Here is a 22,012-nt window from a genome sequence, read left to right on the forward strand (position 1 = left end):
ATGACTAGGAAAAGAAGAATGAGAGAACAGAAAGTCACTTGGCCGCAGGATTTAGCGATGTGCATTCCACTTCTTTTAAGTGAACGGGATCTTTGGAATCAGTTTACTCAAAAGATTCGTTCAAAAGAATTACCAAATCGTTCTTATTTATTTATTCTTTTTTTTTTTTTTTTTTTTAAACCTTGTGTTACCTATTAAAGTGTCCATGAGGTGTACCTAATAACAGGCCACTTCATTAGGGAAGTGTCATGGTCAGGGCTTAACTGAAAGTGAAAAGTGCCACACCCGCCCTCACCCCCACTTTCTGATTGGCTGTTTGATCTGTGACGTCACTCGGACACTCCATTAGGTACACCGCCATTTTCAAGTGTACCTCATAACAGGCCACTTTATTAGGGAAATATCATGGTCAAAGGTCACAAGTGTCAAGCTCTAGTCCTCAGGGCCGCGTTCCAACATGTTTTCCAAGTGACCCTCGTTAAGCGCACCTGCGTGAAAACTTTTAGCCACTTTCACGTCCAAAAGGAGCTAAAAGTTTTCACGCACCTGCACTTAACGAGGGAATCACACGGACACTCCATTAGGTACACCGCCATTTTCAAGTGTACCTAATCACAGGCCACTTTATTAGGGAAATATCATGGTCAAAGGTCACAGGTGTCAAGCTCTAGTCCTCGGGGCAGCATTCCAATGTTTTCCAAGTTACCCTCGTTAAACACACCTGTGTGAAAAGATTTTGGTCATTTTCACGTTCTGCAGGAAGTAAAACTTTTCACGCAGGTGCACTTAACGAGGGAATCACACGGACATTCCATTAGGTACACCGCCATTTTCAAGTGTACCTAATAACAGGCAACTTTATTAGGGAAATATCATGGTCAAAGGTCACAGGTGTCAAGCTCTAGTCCTCGGGGCCGCGTTCCAATATGTTTTTCAAGATTCCCTCGTTAAGCGCACCTGCGTGAAAAGTTTTAGCTCCTGCAGAACGTAAAATGAACAAAATCTTTTCACGCAGGTGTGTTTAACGAGGGTAACTTGGAAACCATATTGGAACGCGGCCCCTCAAGGACTGTAGGTCGACACCCCTGGTTTAAGTGAAAAGTGCTACACCCGCCCTCACCCCACCACCTGATTGGCTGGTTGATCTGTGACATCACACAGACACTCCATTAGGTACGCCGCCATTTTCAGGTTTGCCTAATAACAGGCCACTTCATTAGAGAAAAATCATGGCCAAAGCTGAACTGAAAGTGAAAAGTACCACACCCGCCCTCACCCCCACCTCCTGATTGGCTGGTTGATCTGTGACGTCACTCGGACACTCCATTAGGTACACCACCATTTTCCGGTGTTCCTAATAACTTTATGCACTTTGGACGTGTCAAGAATGTGTATTTGACGACTTGCTCTTTATTTTGGGGGACACCAACACATGTACACAACGTTAAACATGTGTTATATATATATTATTATAAACATATATTACATATATAAAGCAGTTAACCAAATGTCAGATTAGTATGTTTTCATGCCACAAAAAATACAAACAAGGAGTAAAACACCAGACAAGTTTTAACATAAATGTTTATTCAAATAATAATAAAAGTACATTTCAAACCAGCAATCTAATGTGAAATTGCAGTAGATATACTAGATAATAATATTTAGGCGTGCATATGCATACACGTTATTTAAAAACTACTGTAAGTATTATAAAATAAAGATTACCCAACGAGAAGCATAATCTCCCCGCTGATGCATAACTGCGCACCCTTTCATGCGATAAAATTAGCCGTTAGCTTTGAGAAAACGAGCACAAAAGAAGTGATGTTTAAGTGTGTAGTTCTTTCTTTCCTTGGCAAATCGTAAATCTACATTCTGGCCAACAGGAGACGTAACACGTTCACTGACTGATCCGTTGATGCACGGGAAGGAAGGCAGTTCACCCATTGGCTCGTTCGCGAACGGGAAAGTCAAGATTCGTTCCCTCACTGATCCGTTCTCGCGATGAACTGGAAAAGCAAATCAGTCACTCACTGACTCGTTCACTCACAGATCCGTTAATTTGATGAACGGGAAATGCAATCATCGACTCGTTGATTAACCGGAAGCTACGTCATTTTCTTCTTCGTTTTGTTTTACGGCGAGGTGGCACCAACTTCAATGGGCATTACCGACACCTACTGGTTGCAGTCATCCATTAAGATTTGTTGTTTTGAACGAATCGTTCACTCACGAGCCAACACTAGCAGGATTGGACCACCTACTGCACACCGCTTCCAGAAGCCTCGAGAATTTTTGAGTCGCAGTCCTCAGTTGCTACCACACTTCTGGGAAGAAAAGACCTTCCCGGTTGCATGGTTGATGGGAAGCTCCTCCACACTAAACTCATCACAGCGTGCCTCATAACTTTACACAGGCAACTGTTCCTCATCTTGAAGCAACTCAACAAAGAAATTCCATGCACCCGTACACACGCAAAACCTAACAATGACTAAAATTGGAGAAAAAAAACAACAACCCTTTGAGATCAAATAAAAACATGTTTATAAAACTAATGGAACCCAACTTTAAGATGTCAAAGTAAAAATGCTTTACTTTCATCTTTGTCAACTCATTTCATACTTAAGCTTCATACATTTCATACAAGTATTTGAGAATTATAGTCACGTCCAAAATAAATTGGATCATTTGTTACACTACCTTTTTTTAAAATCTCAAACTGACAAATACTCCATGCATTAAAAACTAAAACCAAAACTAAAAACCAAACTAAGATGAAGCATAAAGCTAATAAAAGCTGTCAAAACTGATGTAAAAAAAACATCAAAATGAAATAAAAACTACAACAAAAAATAAAAAAAAAATAATCCTGAAACGTATGGGTGGGATGAGTTACAAATCACATCTTGACAAATGTTGGCCCTTTTCCCAACTTGGTTTAAAGTGAACAATGTGCTGCGTCACGCAGGAAACATCTTCTGCCTCTTGTGTTCGTTCCCCCACATTAAAAATGAGACCGCATTCATCCAGCGAACATGAGCTGGAAACTTGGCGTGTTGAAAGCAAATAGAGATGAAAATAGAATCAATTCCTGCATAGTTTTTGGTCTGTTGACATGTAGTCGCCTGTGGGATTGACTAAAAAGGAAGAGCAAGAGTGCTGGAAGGGAAAAATGAACTTTTTCATAGACAGTCAAATGAAGAGAAATTGAATGATCTTAAAAGAAGCTCAAAGCACACTGAAAATATTTATTTTTGTCTTAATTTAAGTCTTAAATTCATATTTCATCCACCACCTATTACTACAACTAACCGGCGACCTGTCCAGGGTGTACCCAGTCAGCTGGGAGAAAAAAGACGGCCAGACGGACAACTGTAAAATATGAACAAAAATCTGTTGTAAATATGCCTTTTTATTGTATGGACACAGGAAAATACAAGGTGAACATGTAAAATGGCTTTTGCCTGAACAATGCGAGCCACAGGAGGAACAAAATGAGAAAAAAAAGTGGGAGTGAACTGAAGGACATCTCTTCTGAGGCCTACAGACACAAAAAAAACCACACGTTCATCCATATCAACAGAGATCCAAAGTAACCATCTTTTATATTTTCTTAGTATCATTTTTCAAGGTGCTAATTTGTTTTGTACCTGAACTACTCGTCAATGTACTCAAAGGGCTCGGGTGGTTCCGGCTCTTGCTCCTCCTCCTCGATTTTGGGGCCATGAGCTGAGACGGGCTCCACCAGCTCCTCCTCTTCCTCGCTAGTGTCCTTCATGATGATGATGCCACCTGTGTGTAGCTAAACAAACAAACAAACAAACAAACAAATGAATGTATGGCCAGAATAATATACTTGGTGGAGTCATTGGTGAAATGAACGAGCCGAGAGACATTCCAGTGCACTGAAAGAAAAATGGTGAACTCATGAATGAACGCTGATGCGCGTGTTTAATGTTGAAGTGCAGCTAAGATGTCCAGCAGCCAGGTCTATAAAAGTGTGCACTTCCTATGAATGACAAAACAAAGCCTTACAAGGAGAGCGGACCAATCAAGAGTATTTCCTCTTTGCTGGCTGGCGCTGCGTTCTCGTGTTTAATGCAGGAACCATTGAGTGAAACGCTTTTATTGGCCTCACGTCCTGCTGCTGCACCTCATCTTTGCATCTCAACACGTGTAGACAAAACCAACCTCCTTGGAAATGGCCGCAGGAGGAAAAGTGAAAATAAATGAAACAATACGAGTGGTAATAATGTTCAAAGATTTTTGCCCAGGCCTATTTTATGAGTTTGATTTGAAAAACAATTCTGTTGAACCACGATATAAAAGCAATGTCCAACTTGCAATGATTAACTTTGTTTATATTTTAACTTTTATTTTGTCAGATTCAAGTTCTTTCAGCGACCGTTGACCGATATTGTGTCCACCCGGAAAAGAAGTGTGTTACCTGTTTGAAGGGCTGGTAGCGGCACGTGTCAGGCATGTTGAGCACTTTGAGCTGGGCTGGCATCACCCTGGCTGGGTTCTCCAGCAGCTGGAAGTTGGGCTCCGCCTCTTTCTTCTTCTCCTTCTCCTTGTCTTTCTCTTTCTCCTTCTCCTCATCCTTCTTCTCTTTCTCCTTCTCCTTCTCTCCCTCCTGTACTTCCTGTCATGACAGACAGAGGAACACAGCCTGAGCTTTGTTGTCTTTCTTTGACTTAGTAGCTTATTTGTCGGCCAGTAACAGGCAAGAGAAGATAATTGTTGTCTTTCAACAAAACAAGGAAAGGAAGGGTGATTGATTCATTCGTTTAGCTTGCCAGTTTTCCTCCATTCTTCTCATTTGACATGTGGCTGTTGTTCTACTTAGCCAAAATGGAAATATTAAAAATAATAGTCCAGACAGATGATCTCATTGTACCGTGGAAAAGGGTCCATACAGTATGGCTCCCTCCTTCTCCTAAAGCCAAACATCAATCAAAAGGATTGTACCAGAATATGTCTCATTTGACACTGAGCACCAGAGCTGAGATAACATCTCATTGCACGGAGAACTAAACACGAAATTTAGAATATCTTAAACAACAGAAATGGCACACACCACTTCCATTTTCTCCTCCTCCTTCTCTTTCTTTTCCTTCTCCTTCTTCTTTGCTTTAGCTGTTATGGAGAGAACAGCAGCAGAGACCTGTCAAGCACACAAACATATGCATCACATACACTGTATATTATTCGAAGACACATGTCAGAGGAGAGACGAGACGAGTGTATGTGTGGTTCTTGCTTGCCTTCTCCTTCTCCTTCTCCTTGGGAACCTCCAGAGCTGGCGGGTAGGCGAAGGTGGAAGGTTTACAGTTGGAGCGATACTGCACCTTGGGCATCTGAACATTATCAAGTGGGGGCATTGTTATTTGACATACAGCTATATTTTGAGATTTACTCACAAAAAAATTAGAGCTTTCCTTTTCAGGGAAAACCATATGCTAGTCAGAATATGATGACATCTTTAATGATGACATTGTTGTCTAACTGTTAAGGTCAAGTATGCATTTGGACTTAAAGCAGACCTGCTGCATTGATTCATGCGGCAGAGAAACATCTCTTGCATAGCACAAATCAGCGTGATGCCTGATGCCTTCTTGCGTTATTGACCTCAACATCTGAAGAAGACTGCTGGACCCCACACACGCTGCTCTCTACAACTAACATTTAGTGTTTAATCTAGTCTTGAATGTAGTCGACATCCAGGAACGAAATCATAGAAGCTATTTTAAAGACACTTACAATATTCAGTGGTGCTCTGAGATTTGTCAGTACCTTGAGATCTTTATTAAGGCCGATGATGGCGGTGGGTGTGAAGGCCAAGGACAGGAAGTGGGAGAGGGGGAACCAGAACCAGAACTGCGTGAAGACGAGCAGGCCCACTACTGACGGCATGTGTGTGTGACCAGTCCTGGATTGAAGCGAGATGCTCACATTTCGTCCGCCTATAACACAGACAGAAGTGCAACTCTGAGTTAAAGGGGACAAGTAGAAAATTGTTGGGGTGTGGTTAAATATTAATTTGCAGTTTACAGGCTTCCTTTATAGTCCAAACGTCACCGATCACAACACAGCAAGTTGCTAAATTTGGCAACACGGGCCAGTTGCTCGCTTTGTTGCATATGTTAATTCTTTCCTGGTTGTCATAAGAACCAAAGCTGCATTATGCATTAGTATGAGACAGAATCACAAATGGATAACAGATTGTCCACAACTGTACAGAATAAGGCATCAGGGAACTCTTTCGGTAACGATTGCTTCCACATCGTAACAGTGGCACAATGTTCAAAATTAAAATCTGAGTGCTGGTGATGAGTATTTAACACAAGGATGGCACACTTACACACCAAGTGTGACAATAAAACCATTTGCAAGTAAACAGTTGGATAGTGTCCTCTCATCACATCATGTGGTGATTCGTGACTGTGGACTAAACCCTTTCAGACTTGGCATGACATACGAGATGTGAGAGGTTAATGTCGGCACCCATTGATCACCTTGCAGCTTGAAGACAACACGGACATAATGGAAAGCCATAAAACCAAAGAATGAATTGTCCGTAACATCCTGTATTAAATCACACATGCCTCATGTATGTTTATGTTGGCGTCTGCTTGCTGGTCCAGAAATAATCACCGGATCAGAAAAATGCTGGATATGTTATTAGAAAATAGAGGGAAAAAAAAAAAAAAAAAAGCTCATTTTAGGAGCATTTCTGTGCTCATCGCAAAATATGTTGATGGTTGGAGAAGGAACATTTTTAAAATGTTGAAACACCGTGGTGACTTCTATCTTGTCGGTGTGAAAACGTTTCAGCGCAAACGCCCTCCGTCTATCAGAGGGAAACAATGGGGTGGATTTGATAAAGGTCAGAAGCAAAGACAGTGACAGGAAGGACGGATAGGAGGGAACCAGGATGAATCTGTCATGTCCAATCATGATGAACACAAAAGATGGTTCAAGGGAGTTGGTCTTACCATTTCAAATGAAAGCAGCCAAGACAATAAAAGCTAAGCAACTCTGACCTGGTGTCAATCAAGTATATTCATCCTGGCAGAGTGACTTGACCCGTTGTTGAAACCCTTCCAATCCACTAAATGAATGCTGCCCCAAATCAGTCACACGACCAGCAACAGCACTTAAGAGTCTCTTCAAAATGTAGCAGCAGGTTAAGAACACTTGACCGGTGAGTTCCCCAGACAGGAATTACTTCCAAGTACGGTGGGACCTCTAATAAACTAATAACATAGGTCAACTTATTTTTACCCTTTCCTGTGGGAAAATATTATCTACATTCAAAGTAGTGGGAGATGGACTGGCATCTCGGAACGGACCCTAGAGGTCCAAGTTTCAATCAACAAGTCTCTGGGAAGCCATCAAAATGCTTCGAAGAGTGAAAGTGCAAATGAATGGTTTCTTTTGATTGGAGAAGGACGTTGGGTAGTGCAAAGATGTGCAAGTGAGATGTACTGGGTATGAAGGAACAAGAAACATTTCCTTGGTAATGAGGCTCCGTGATAATGAAGCTGAGCGCTAATCACCTCCGCCTGTCAAATTAAATACATGACCAACCAGGGCACCTCCAAGAAGATTTAGACAACAAAATACACACAGAATAAAAAGGGGAGCGCTTGCTGCCCAAAAGTTTCAGTTCCAGGTGCCACAACACCAAGTGTCCCAAATGCACATGTAATCTCTGCAAAGTGGAAAAAAGGTGAGGATGTCTACAGTGTGAAAAATGATCCCAGCCGTAAGGGATTGTCTGGACGCCCTCACGCGAGCTCATCGTGGCGTGCCGATGACTGCACTTACTGTGCTGCGTTTGATCTATGACTTGGCTGCTGTCCATCAACAACAACTAAAAGCGACCAGCAACTTTCTACTTTGGCACAAAGAATTTTATGCTGGCGCAGGATAATGCGTCGAAGGCCTTGTGCATACATGAAAAATTGCTGTGTTCTGTGCCAGTGTGAGAGCGCAGCTAGGATCTCACACATGTGAAGCCATTTTTGTACGCTTGAGTCCACAAACGGCAGAGACAATCACACAAAAGCAATTAGCAGCGGGACACCGGCGGACCATATGGCAGAGAGCGGAGCGGAGCCGTGCTAAACGCCGGCCGCTAATGAACCTTAATGTGATCTGTTCCAGAGTCGCAGTGCACGGGTGGTCAGGCATGGAGCGGAGGCTTACTCTGCTTGCGCGAAGGAACTCAAATTAGGAGACGCGTGGACAAAACCGCCGTCTGACTGACGTTAAGGGTGCTTGTTTTACATTGAGAGTACAGTCTTTACAGTCACCGAGGGATGAAGAAAGGGGTATCGTCTGTCAGTTTGATCCTCCAAACTGCACATTGTGGCTAGAAAGTGGCACAGTCAGTATTCACTGTACGTGCCAATTATTGGGGCTGATATGCTGCATTTTGGCACAGTTCAGCATCAGACTTTTTTTTTTTTTTTTTTTAAATCCAATGGCTGATAAGCAAGCAATCAAAAATGGGTTATTTGGAAATGTTTTTTATTATTTTTTATTTTATTCTTGTCAACTTAATTTTTGTCAACTTAAAATAAAGATGATGAGTAAAAGAAAAAAAAGAAAAGAAAAAAAACAATTGAATTACTATATATTGAAATTCTGGAAGGCTTCATTTGAGGGACATTATATGATACACTCACCTGCATCGAGAATTCCCTGGGCCAGGATGGCACCGAATTTGGCCATGACGTCATCATGCTTGTCATTGATTACCTTTGCATAAAGTTGTCTGAATTGATTCACCTGTAGACATATGGAGAAAGTGCATTAATATCTGAGTCATAAACTTGAACACTGACAACAGTGTTTCATTTCGTTGCAGAGGTTTGGGATGAAACCTGCAAAACATGTGAAGACTACATAAGCATTTCCATGACCCTTGCAGGGAACGATTCCAGCAAGTGCATTTTTTTAGGGGATATACCTTACGAGAGATAAAGCTGCTGTCTACAACTAGAAACGATGTGTGGATTAAAAAGACTCTTGCTAAAAATAATGGCTGTATTACATTTCACTGTTTGGAAAAAAACAGCTTTGGCACAATTCTGCGTATGACCTTAGCTTTACAAAAAAAAAGTTTTGCGGTCCAGTCTGCAAAGGTGTCTGGCATTTCTTAACTGTCTGTGACAATATATTAGGTGCTCTCAGGGCGAATGTGTGAAGTTATGCTAGGATGAGTTATTTTCCAGTAGCGCTGTGACACATTTCTTTCCTTCCATCTTCCACAAACTGATTCCTACAGTTTTTGGAAACAATTTTCTCCCTTTTCTATGCTTTCATACAAAAACACTAAGGCTGTGACAATTGTTTCAGTGTAGCCAAACCTTGGGGCAGGTGACTTCCGTTTGCTGGATCATGATGAGTGCAGAGGCAATGAGAGCACCCTGTCTTACGTAGTTCACTGGGTCATTGGTCATGGGCTCCAACAGATTGATGGCCTCCTGCACAAACAACCAACATGATAAATGGACGTGTTCAAATCAAGAGTTTTTACTACGGCAACTTCAAATTATATGGGCTAGTAATAGACACATTTTATATTTGCCGTTTGTAGTAACTGCAACATCGGTGCAACAGGGGCAACATATGTGCAGGACAAACATTATTAACAGAGGAAACAAGACCATACTAATTAATGAGATTAGAGGCATCCATATCTGGTTCCCCAGGACAACAGTATTCCAATAAAAACAAGGACCGCCTTCCACGATTTGCTCCTATTAAGACAGATGATTTTTCTAGTTTTCACTCTGCAGCATTAAGAACGGCAACATTTATGGAGAAGTTTGGGGGAGGCGACTGATCAATCCATCTAGCTTCACAACACGTCACCTCATGTCAGTCATGTGACAACCACTTAGGAGCGAACGCCAACATCAGTTTACCACATAATGTGAGTAAAGTCATGGCTTCGCTTGAGGGAAGGGTGTCTGCAAAATGTAAATTGATATGGAATCATTATTTTTGTTATAAAATAGTATTAAACTCACGCAAAAATGAATAACCATCCCCTGATCAACAACCCTCCCTTTTTATGCACGAAAGCTACAATATTGCAGCAACAATTTTCCCAAGAACAAGGTGTTTAAATGACAACCAAGTAATTGATTCCTTTAAATAGGTGACCTACTTCTCTGGCCACAACACCATCACTCTCCCAATAAAGGGCCTAATAAGCTGGGGCAGCGGTGTATACACACTCACCCAGTTCTTTTCGAGCTGGTGCTTTTAAAAGCTGACAGCAAGACTAGTACTAAAAGAATCATTTACTTTGGTGTATTCTAATCAGGACATTGTAAACCAAAGACTCTTTGTACCTGGACATTGTGAGACATAGCCTTGAGGATTTGTGATTTTCTTTGAAACAACTGTGGGTCAACTCAACATTGAGAGTGGGCTCATTCCTCATTTGTTCAGTATCCTGTAGTCATGTGGAAAATGTACTTGCTTTCCATTCAACAGGGTAGCTCACCTTGTTGCCCGTTCCAGCACAGCAGATGCCCAAAGCCATGGCAGCACCACAGCGAACGTGGGGGTTGTAGCTCTCTGACAAAAGGGACACAACACTGGGACACTGCTCAGGAGTTCTGAAAAGACAAGGTTTTTTTTTTAATAAAGGCTGGTTCAAAGAGTCGAACAGAATCATGAACAATATAGTGGCACTGGAATCGCAAGGTTGTTTTGATATTGACTTTTATCAAAATGTATGTGTAAAGCTTTGTAGTATGGAAAGTCTGTCAAGATGATTTGTTCCAAAGAATGCGTTTCAAGAACTGAACAAATGAAACCAGCACAGCCAGATCTACTGTAGCTGTGTTAGGGAACAGGGTCTGTTCAGGCCATCTTTCAAAAAGAAGGAATTTGATTCTGTACACAACCGTGACAAGAAAAAAAGAAGGAATACTGTGTTTGGTGTTAAGAAAAACACAATGTGATGTGCTTTGCAAGTCCTGTTACACTTCTCTATAAGAACTAAAATGGTAGGTCTACAATGGATCATTTTCATTGTTTCAGAAGAATGGATTTAACGGGACTGCTAGACCACATGTTGTTGAAAGCAACAAGAGAAAATTAAAAATGTTACGGTTAGAGGTGTCAAAATTAATTGATGATCAAATTTGCTGTAGCTGTTTTGTTGATCCCAAAGGCGATTCCGAGTTTAAATTTAATTGTCATTGGGTTGCTGTATGTCAAATCCTGCATTACTATAATTGAAGACATGTTTTCGTCACATCCTCGAAACTGGTTCTGGACTCAAAAGATAAGTGTGAACACACACAATTATCAAACTTGTTTACATGGCACTCAATGACAGCTCTAGATGGCCTTTTGATTTAATTTAATTTATAGAGATAAAGTTTTCTATTCTGGCAGTCAGATGACGTCCTCCAATAGTGCCTGTGACGTGCTCTGAATGTATCATTGGACTGTTTAATTAGGTACTAAATCATAGTGTGCATGCCTCATATGCATCAAGAGGAGTGGCAGCAGTTGATACAGCTGTGATTTCATCGCCCCTTCGGTCTACATATCCCAGGCCTTTGGAAGGAACGTCATGCGGTAAATGAAAGTGGCACGCAAAGAGATTATCGCTGTATTTGTGGCAATACTTCAGAGATAAGATCTTTTAACATGCTTCCTGACTGTGACACATTATCATTCAAATACAAACCGAAAACACCTGGACAGTGTTGAAATAAACAAGACATGATATAGTATGACTTTTATAGGCAAGCTCTGCATGTATAAGAAAAATATTTTGGCTAAAGTGGGGAGAGCGGACAATACTCTTTAAGGACATATAGGGAAACACAAATTTTCTGTTAACATGCTTCACATTTCCCTTTGTGGAAAATACTCATTCACCATCTGTGAAGTCTTTTACATATTTCAATACCTCGCATCTGCTTTTAACATTGACTGAGACGGCAAAGACTTTGTTGGCTTCATTCAAAAGAACTCAACAGTGAAAATGGAGTTTTAAAAAGGTGTACAAATAAAAGTGAAAATGTAGAAATGCTTGACCACTTCATCCCATACACTGCTCGTGCTTGTGTAACTTCTAATGGAGGGCAGAAAAGAAAATGACAAACCTAAACATTGGGGCGACAGAGTTGAGAAAAATGACCCACTGGCACTTGGCCACCATAAAGACATTCATATGTTATGCACATAGTGTGACTCACCGAGACTGAGAGGAGAGGGGAGAGAGGAGGAGCGATTACAAGCTCTTTCGAGGCTGGAGAGCGAGAAGGAAAGAGGAAGGCAGAAGAAGCCACAACATCTGAAAGTTCTAAAGCTGTGATCGTGGGAGGTCATGCATAGCCAGACATTTTGGACGGAAAACCAATCGCGCATCATGGACATGGAGAGAATTGTCTCAGGTTCGCACATGGGAGGGCTACAAATATAATGTTGCTGTGCTCCAGGTCTTTTTGGAAGGGCAACCTCAGGAGCTGAAACATCTATGAGCAACTCGCTCAGGAGAGGTAAGAAACCTTTGCAAAGTTATACAGTTCAATTGCAGTGTGTTAAATGACTTGTTTTTGAATGTAGCGCTAAATAATTTGCAACTTGATTGTGAACGTTGATTAACTTGTGTTGAATCAATTCAAAGATTCACATAAATTCTACAAAATGTTTTTACATTTTACCAGCTGACTGACTCAGAGATTCTCAGAGACATTCCTTTAACATTTTGAAATTTGTTTTAAAGAATAAAGCTAGTTTTACAATTGTTTTGGTATTATTGAGGGGAAAAAATGATATTGCTGTTCTGTTTGCCCTTCCAGGTAATCTGCCAATGGAAAAGGAACATGAGGACTCCAGCTGGTGTATCTCTGTGGAAATACTTCACGTCTATGGCTTAACAATACAGCAGATTTTTTTCCCCATAATTCATTCTCTTTTTTAATAGTATATTTCCTGAGGGTATGGGGCATCCGATGCACGGCCCCTGAGCTTTTTGGCCTGCTTTCCTGCCCCTCTCAGTGGCTACCAGTGACAATGCTGACCGAGCCTGCAAAACCACAGAGATCAGAGCCCAGACGACAACGAGGCCCGCTGGAATCTTCGCAGCACTATGTCCCAGTCAGACGTGGCTCCACTGGAGGCTGACAGCTCGCTATTCGAAAGCTTTGGGGTTCAGTTAAAGTGGGCTGCCCTGCTCATTATTCTGGTTATCATTCCCACCATTGGTGGGAACATCTTGGTCATCCTTGCAGTGTCACTTGAGAGGAAACTGCAGAATGCCACCAACTACTTCCTGATGTCACTTGCTGTGGCTGATTTACTTGTGGGACTTTTGGTGATGCCAATTGCCCTGGTCACTGTCCTCTACAGTAAGTTAAACATGTGGACTCATAGCTAATAAATATGGTTATAAACAAATGCGGGCGAAACAGGAAATCCTAAACAGCACTAGACAAGAGGGCAAAAAACAGGAAATTAATGGCGTACATTTTAATTGTGCGCGTAAACGTGCCATATAAACATTTAGCTGCTTAAGTGTGGATAGTTTTATCTTTTAACACAAATAAAACAATGGCTTTGCTTGCAACTTGCCCTTCCTGCTTTAGTCATCAAACAAACACGGCCCAACTGGAAATTTGAGTTTCGCTCTTCAGATGAAAGTCAAATGTAGTAACATTGAGAGAATTATAAAATTTTGCTAAATATATAAAATATTGGCAGCGATGTTACATTTTTGCATGGAATGCCAAATTTATTACTTAGAGAAGTTAGTTGTAGGGAGAAAAGATCAAATATATTTATATATAATACAAATAGCCCAACGTTCGAAAAATCTATTCACTCAGTATAATTTTGTCAATGTCACTTCCTCCACTAGGAATGTCAAAATAAAAAATATAAACCGTATGAACAAATAACTCTGAACAGATATTTGGATTTGTTTTGTGTCTGACTTAAAAATTCATTACATGTGGTTATTAGTCTTTACTCATTTGGTAGAATGTCATACAGTATCTGCAAATATTAAAGGTTCATACCAGAAACCAAGGCCAAAAGCACCATTAAAAATAATCCAAAAATACCCTCTTAAAAGTAAAAAAAACATCTGGAATAGAAAACTTTAAGTGCCAAATGAATGCCTGGAACAGAAAATAAACATTACTGCAACTCTCCGGGACATCTGGATGAAGAGCTTTTAGTGCCATCAACAGCCGTTGACCACTTAACTTTCCAGCACAGTCACACCTCACATACATTAACAAACACAGATGTTCTTCTCGAGTGCCACTTCTAATCCATTGGTGGCCTGGCCTGACCAGACCACCGCACGAAACCCAAAACATGCCAGAACTAATGTACGGGGAAAATAACAGTCAGCTGTGAATGCTATTGTCTTATTTTTTTAGATTCTGATTGGCCCCTCCCGGACTTCATCTGTCCTATTTGGCTCTTCCTGGATGTGCTGTTTTCGACTGCATCCATCATGCATCTGTGTGCCATCTCACTGGATCGCTACTGTGCCATCAAGAAGCCCATTCAGCACAGCCAGTACAAATCCAGATCCAAGGCCATGGTCAAGATAGCACTGGTGTGGCTTATATCCATTTGTAAGCATATCACTTCACATCTTCTTTGATACATTTTGCACATCTGTACAAATGGCAGATTTCAAACACTGGCAAGGTTTTGAAATACATTTCTTGACAAAAGATCCCTGGCAGACCTGGTTTATAGGCTCATAAACACAATCCAGATGAAATAAAAGCAGATGCAATGTAAACAGTTACATTTTCTGCAACATTAGGAGGGACACGGTGTGGGTTAGGTGTACCGGAACAGCAAAGCCAAAGTATATTCGATCAAATCAAACATTTAAGATGTTACCAACGATGCCAGTCTAATGCTGTAGCACTGGTGTGGTGCATCCACTTTCTTGAGAAAAGAGTAATTTCACATATTACAATTTTATATACGAAATAGTATTTTTTTTTCTCTTTACCTGAAACACTGAATTAAACTGCCAAGCGCCCCACACACCAAAACTCACATGTATTTTTGTTATTCTTCACCAGGTATAGCAATCCCGATTCCAATCAAGGGACTCCACAACTACCAACCCGGAAACAACATCACCTTCAACAGTAACCACACATGCCAGCTTAAAACGGACACCTTCCGGGAATTCATCATGTTTGGCTCCATGGCAGCATTCTTTGTTCCACTGATCATAATGATGGTCATCTACCTTCTGACTGTCCACGTGCTGCGCAAAAAGGTTGATTTACTCAGGTCTAAAGTGATTCAGCGCTTTAGCCACCCGGCAGTATTCACAGTATTCCAAAGGGAGCATCCTAGGACTGCGAATCAAGTCGACCGGTTTCATGTGCTGGACAGGATTTCCAAGATGGAAGAAACCCCTAATGTAGGCACAGCAAGGCCTCCTAATGTTGGTGAAATCCCATTCCGCAGAATGTCCACCATGGGGAAGAAATCAATGCAGACTCTGAGCAACGAACAGCGTGCCTCAAAGGTGCTGGGCATAGTTTTCCTCCTGTTTGTGGTCATGTGGTGTCCCTTCTTCATCACCAATGTCACCTCGGTGCTATGCACCAGCTGTGATGTGAACATCATCTCCCGGCTGATGGAGATCTTTGTGTGGGTGGGCTACGTCTCATCGGGCATCAACCCACTGGTTTACACGCTCTTCAACAAGACGTTTAGGGAAGCATTTGCACGCTACATGACCTGTAATTATAAGACCTACACGGGGCAGCAGCTGGACAGAAATCCAAAAGTCTCAAATGTTTCTCGGACTCTTACGAGGATTTCATTCAGATCTTCCATGGCTGAAAACTCCAAACTATTTATGAAGAAGGGCATGAGGAACGGCATTGGGACAGTGAACCACCAAAGTTCGCTAAGATGCCAGCCACCTGCCCAATCATCTAGCGGTGTTGTGTTAAACACAATTCATTTTGCTGAATATTATGATGCCAATCAGGAAGAACATATGAGCAATCAGGAAGAACATATGAGCCGCCTATGAATCCAATCAAAATAAAGCAGCAAGAAGCGGCTTGGATTGTGCTGAAAACCTTCCATTACAAGACTGTAAAATGAGGAATTTTGCCATCTTATATTGTCAAAATTTGTTTACACCACTTGTGATATAGCAAAACAAAAGAGACTGTTACCTTTCAGAAAAGAAAACTTCTAACCATCTAGTATGTCTTATGCTAATAAACAGATCATTCACTATTACGAGACCAAATAACATTCGAAAGTGTTTAAAACAAACAAATTAGATAATCAGATAATGCATGAAATTATTTGAGTGGGTTTAAAAAGTGAATGTGATGTAATGTATTGCGCCCTGTCAACTGTACAGGAAAGAAATGCACTTAATTTGGGCAATGCATTGTACAGTACAACCATCTCAGATCAAATGTAGCTACATCTCTAGAGATGATGCATTTTGTACTGCCAATATCGTACTGATATGATCAAATGTTTTTGTAGAAAATAGCTCAAAATACGAAAGGACTACATTACTAAGAACACGGACGGACATGCTGAATAAAATGTATTGCTCAACTGGATCGTGTCTTCCTTAAGAAACATTCATTTTCTTTGACTGCTGATGTTTACACTTTATACGGACTGTTAAATAAACTCTTCACATACCAAAGCGTGAAACGACTTCTAGGACAGGGGGCTCAATGCGCATCGACTTCAGCATTACTGGAAATATGGCTCGGTCTTTTTTGAATTTTAAAAATGGCTAGCGACAGGCCATGTTTACAGGACTTGCCCAAAACAACCAACTCTGACGTAAAATTTCCTCAACCCCCCCAAAAAAATTAAATAAAAAGATAGCTCTCCCTCCCAAAGGAGTGAAATATTTATTTTCACCAAATATTTTTGGGAGTGATGTTTCCCCCATATTTTTCATGGAAAAATGGTTATCGATATTTAGGGAAAATTGGGGGGAGGGTGAAAAACATTTTATCATTATATTTTTGGGTCAGTTATACTATCTAAACAATATCATAGACTTTAATAAGAGCATATAGACTTTAAAAATGCAGACTACAGATAATTATCTACAGGAGGAGGGACCTTTTACAACCACAACATTAACATCATAGCAAAAGAATCCCAATATAAACCAATGAGATCAATGTGGGATAAATAAAAGATATAATCCATGAAATGCAAGCAATGGAACCACTGGTAAGTGCGACAGAATTATAAAGGCATTACCATTTTAATTGAATCCATCTGGTCCTTACCTGAACAATATGAAACCAATGGACTCGACAGCTGCCCTCCTGACATCATCGTTTACGTCACTCACCTTAAGATAAAGAAAGCAGTCATTTCACTAATGCAAATATCGCCCCGTTTCAAACTGCAAATAATCTTCATCCAGACACTTTCCTCAAATTTAAATATAGGAGGCCTCCTCCTATTGATACTAACGTTCTGATGGTGCCATCTAGAGGGCAGATTTTTAAAACTGCTCTGAATATCTGCACACCACCTCTGATGGGAGAACCTGAAAGTTGCAACTAATCCTGCAACTGTTGATATGTACAATAAAGTGTTAAAAAGTATAAATAAATTCATAATCAAACATCTATATTATAGTATCAGATACTTCTATATCTGAAATTTGCATCACAACTGTATAGTAATAGTAATGCACTGTGAAGTGGACCAAGCAATAAACACTTACAGCGACATGTAGCAGGCGTCGGATGGCCTTGTTGTTCCCAGAGCCGCAGTAGGCCATGCCTACGGTGTACATACCAGACCTCCGCAGAATGGGGTCCTCAAAATCAGAAAGAGAAAGCAGTGCTTTGAGAACAGGTGTCTGAATGTGCAGCTACAATTGTATGCACATCAAACTCTTTGTAAAATGCACCTTGTCTCTGCAAAGACTCTCAATGAGGGCATCAGCCTCCTCCATGCGTCCGTACATGACCAAAGCGATTCCCACCGCCAGACCACGCAAGATTTTCTCGTGTTGGGTCTCCTGTGCGTAGCCCACCATGTCCTCAATGGCCTGAGCGGACTTGGAGCCCAGCATGACAAGACCCAAGGCTAGGCCCGCAGCCTCACCTGGCAGGACACACGTGATTAATAACTCTTGATGTTGTGCAGTATTTTAGGATAGGACTAAATATTGGGCAGATGCCTATCACAATTGTTTTTAAGAACATGAACTTTTTTGAGTTTCACATACCAGTGACAGCATCATCCTGATACAGATTGGACTTGAGGAGGTCATACACATCCTGTCTCGCTGTTCCCAAGGCAGCCAGACCGAGACCAAGAGCACCGCCGTGACGAACAATCTGTTCAAACAAAAGAAAAAGATGAAGCACATCATCAGGTAGGGAGCTCAATAACTTGTCACTATTTGTATGTTCAAGCATTTACAGGCCAAACTTACATCATTGCTGGCATTTTTGAGCTGACCGAGCAGGTAATCGATGATGTCTCCGCCGTGATTGGCATGGATGAGGCCCAGAGCATAGAGACCTCCTCCCTCCTGGTAGGCAGAGCCAGGGGAAGTGTCCTTTGGCAAGTACGTGGCCATTAACTGAAGGGCCTCTTTTTCATGACCCTAAGGAAGAAATGACAACAATTTAAATAACAAGCAGCACTAGAGACTTCAATTATGTTTATCTACAAATGTTAAATAGGGTTTTCTGTTCTTGATTGATTACGCTCATTTTGACCGACCTTGTGAATGACACCGAGGCTTGCTGTTGCTGTGAATTTTGCCCAGTTGGTGGCTCTGGCAAGCCATTCAAGGTTTTCTCTGTATTTCATTTAAAAAAAAAAAAAAAAAAAAAGGGGGGGGGGATGTTAGCTAGAAACGTCACTATTTGTGGCTATATTTCTCAAGATAACATTTGGAATAAAATGCTTACCTGAGGAACTGGTCACTTGTGGTCCCAGTGTGCATGAAAGAATTGGCTATGACCGTGGCCGTGTGGCACACTGAATTTCGGACCGCATCCTGAAATGAGATGGGAGAATTGCATTCAAAAAGGACACTGCATATCAACTATTTCTTTCTAAAATATGACCAAGGCCACACAAGCACAGGCATTTCTAAGTCACCTTTTTTATTATTATTATTTTTTTTTTTAACACAAAGTGTCTGATTTTTTTTCAGGTGCTCTGGACTCGGATCTTACCTTAGTGTTTTTGAGGATCATAAGATCAGTGTTGTTGTTTCGAATTAGGAACTGTAAGTGCAACTCGATGGCCATCTCCCCGCTGAGGATTTTGATCATCTTGGCGTTCTGGTCTTTCGGCTCGTCCTTCTATGAATGTAATAACGAGCGAAATGATGAGTTCATGGCCAATTTCGGGTTTTTCAGAGACCGACAACAGATGTGGCAGGCTCCTTTACCGTCTCTGCTGACTTTCCTGCAGGGGAGCTGCCAGCTTTGTCATCTGTCTCCATTGCCTCGCTGGGAAAAGAAAATTGTTCACTTGCACAGGTAACTAAACAAGATGCTTTAAGTTTATTTTTATTATAATGCAAACGATAGGAGAGTCATTCATATTTATTCAAACTCTGTGTCATTTAACATCATGCTCACCTGTCTTCTGTAGTGGACACAGTGCCTGTATTAGTGGAACCAGGAACTGCTGGGATTGGTGTTCCAACTGTTCGGAGGTTTTGGATGACAGAAGAGAGAAACTGCTGGCTGGCACTCTCGTACAAGTCAAAGCAGATCTGATAGGCCATCAGCAGATTATCTTCCTTCACCAACTTTTCCAAGATGTCGCTGACAGCTTGAGGATCATCCAGGAATATCAGGCACTATAGTAGTAGGAGGAGGAAAAAGTATTTGGAGCTGACTCAAGTGTGGCAGAACATTGTAGACCTCAGTGAATTTCGGAAGATTCACTAAAAAGGAGTTTTGAAGAGAACGTCTGTAATTACCTGACAGACGTTGATAAAATCAGGCTTCTCCAGGTTCATATAGAGCTTAACCAGAACTCGCAGTACCTCATTACGGAACTTCTTGTTTTGCATAAGGGACATGCACACCTTCAGACTGTAAGCAAGAAGCCCACTGACATCATTCTGCATAAGAGGAAACAGGGGGAAAAAAACAGATATTTAATGTATTACCCATTAACATAAATGAGCGGTGAAGTGTAAGCGTAACCATTACTGATTCTAAGATGGTCTTCTCAAACATGTCAAGGCGCCGAGTTTCCAAGGCAATTCCGATGGCCTGCTTGTACTTGTGGTCATTGAGGCATCGCAGGAACATCTTGTTGACAATGCCCTCAAGGCGAGGGTCGATACTTTTCCTCTCTTCATCCTCTGGCAGTTCAGCGTTCTCCACACGCAATTTGGTGTAATGATCGATGCATTTGGCTAGCAGGAGAGAACAAAAATCACGACAGGTGTCACCATTGTTCCGCCACTAGAAAGAGCCAAACACCATCCCTTCAAACCTTAATAATAAGAGCTACTGTTGTGATAATCTTTTACCACTCACCAATGATGGTTTCCACATATTCAGTGTCATCAGTGACATTGAAGAGATCCCCAGCACCAAGCGCGTAGTTCAGAGATTCTTCAAATGCTCCAAGATGATAAAAGACCTTCGAGGCCACCAGAGCAGCAAATTCTCTGTTGTGGAATGTCTCATCTTCATATAAGACCTCACTGCACATGAACACAGAACAGAAAAGAAAAAAAACAACAACACATGATTGCAAATGCATACTGATTTGTACTCGATGTCATGCACAATATTGAGGAAGTTTTTGTTCTTCTTGCTGGTCCTAAAATACATTTTGAGGTCACAAACCACACGCTACATCAGAATGTTCACTCGGTTAACAGCATAATTGCTGTTTTCTGTTTACTGTGTGATAATTATAGCCAATAAGTTATTTTTATACAAATACTGTAATTATGACTTTAGTACTGTACTGCATACCATAACAGTTTAACTACTTCAACGGCATGCTTTAGCATCTAAACTCAAGGTACAGCACAACCATTGGAACAGAACTTCATAAACTGAGGACACCTTGTATGTTATTGGTGCATTACTTGAATAAATACCAAAGGTGTGCCACTTACATTTTGTCAACAGATCCTGAAATTTCAGCCCAGAAGTCATTGACAAGGTAGTCAAGCTTCTGCAGTGCAAACACCTACAAATGGAATTCAAACAAATGTCTTAAACAGGACTGTTTATTTGAAACTCAATGGTGTGCCTTGTAAATCCTACCTTAAGCTGTGGTTCCTCCTCATCAAGGAGGGAAATTATTCCAGCTGAGGGGGAAATTCGGTACATGTTTAATTCCAGACTTTTTAATATGACAAACAATATGTTAAAACGTATGTTTCATTACTCCTCTGTTGCTTGATTTTGACAGCATTTGTGTTACTTGCCACTATGACTGAAAGCTAACAGAGTCCGCATTAGTAGGGATAAAGAGAAATTCCTCCATACTATATTTTCAACACGTTGCGTTAAATTTAACGTGATGTAAATATTCTTGCTTCATTACAATATACGTGTGCAAAGTATTGACAAATAATCTAAGATTTTCGGGGGTCTTTAGGCTACATGCTAACTGACAGATCTGTGTGACTCAGCTAATATCAATGGCAGCTAGCTAAACTTGAGGCTAGTAAAAATCCTTTCCGTCATCACAACTTACCAGCAGATGTTATCATGGTTAGCCTGTCGTCGCCTCTCCGTTCCGGGTTAAGTGTTCAACAATGTATGTACGTGTAGATTCTTTTACAAATTACCTATAAGCTATCAGGAGATGCAAAACAGTGCTACCCTATGTAGCTGCGGCTGTTGGCTGACTTCTTTTTGACAAAGCCGAAGGTCCCCAACGATAGACCTGCACTTTAGCTGCCCTCGTTATAGCCTGACGAGAAGAAACTATAAAAGAAACGTGTGTAATGTGTTCT

At 41.1% G+C, this 22,012-nt stretch overlaps 2 protein-coding genes across 2 annotated transcripts; one reads left to right on the forward strand and one right to left on the reverse strand.

The window, feature by feature from the left end:
• Nucleotides 1–3,397: 3,397 nt before the first annotated feature.
• Nucleotides 3,398–21,945, reverse strand: psmd1 (proteasome 26S subunit, non-ATPase 1). Its single transcript, XM_088394257.1, has 25 exons — nt 21,751–21,945; nt 21,315–21,358; nt 21,164–21,237; nt 20,571–20,740; nt 20,238–20,446; nt 20,003–20,146; nt 19,656–19,879; nt 19,463–19,523; nt 19,245–19,373; nt 18,975–19,063; nt 18,784–18,862; nt 18,491–18,664; nt 18,281–18,392; nt 17,960–18,156; nt 17,771–17,866; nt 17,325–17,389; nt 10,532–10,646; nt 9,384–9,500; nt 8,700–8,802; nt 5,800–5,969; nt 5,271–5,363; nt 5,084–5,170; nt 4,451–4,648; nt 3,654–3,805; nt 3,398–3,544 (listed from the first exon to the last, which is right to left on the reverse strand). The coding sequence occupies exons 1-24, from the start codon at nt 21,764–21,766 to the stop codon at nt 3,659–3,661; spliced, it is 2,913 nt and encodes a 970-aa protein (XP_088250383.1). The 5' UTR covers nt 21,767–21,945; the 3' UTR covers nt 3,398–3,544; nt 3,654–3,658.
• On the forward strand, nt 12,254–16,613 carry htr2b (5-hydroxytryptamine (serotonin) receptor 2B, G protein-coupled). Its single transcript, XM_088394258.1, has 4 exons — nt 12,254–12,548; nt 12,852–13,400; nt 14,439–14,639; nt 15,105–16,613. Exons 2-4 carry the CDS (start codon nt 13,142–13,144, stop codon nt 16,076–16,078), a joined length of 1,434 nt encoding a protein of 477 aa, XP_088250384.1. The 5' UTR covers nt 12,254–12,548; nt 12,852–13,141; the 3' UTR covers nt 16,079–16,613.
• Nucleotides 21,946–22,012: the final 67 nt, after the last annotated feature.

This window comes from Syngnathus floridae, chromosome 13 (assembly GCF_059516105.1).
Source record: "Syngnathus floridae isolate MCC-2025c chromosome 13, RoL_Sflo_1.0, whole genome shotgun sequence".
In the NCBI taxonomy this organism is placed as follows: domain Eukaryota; kingdom Metazoa; phylum Chordata; class Actinopteri; order Syngnathiformes; family Syngnathidae; genus Syngnathus; species Syngnathus floridae.

Coding starts and splice junctions, on each gene's coding strand:
- htr2b (XM_088394258.1), top strand. CDS start 13,142: ATGTCCCAGTCAGACGTGGCTCCACTGGAGGCTGACAGCTCGCTATTC. Junction 13,401..14,438: donor CCTGGTCACTGTCCTCTACA/GTAAGTTAAACA, acceptor TTATTTTTTTAG/ATTCTGATTGGCCCCTCCCG. Junction 14,640..15,104: donor GGTGTGGCTTATATCCATTT/GTAAGCATATCA, acceptor ATTCTTCACCAG/GTATAGCAATCCCGATTCCA.
- psmd1 (XM_088394257.1), bottom strand. Junction 17,390..17,770: donor GACGCCTGCTACATGTCGCT/GTAAGTGTTTAT, acceptor CTTTATCTTAAG/GTGAGTGACGTAAACGATGA. Junction 5,364..5,799: donor GCCTTAATAAAGATCTCAAG/GTACTGACAAAT, acceptor GATAATGTTCAG/ATGCCCAAGGTGCAGTATCG.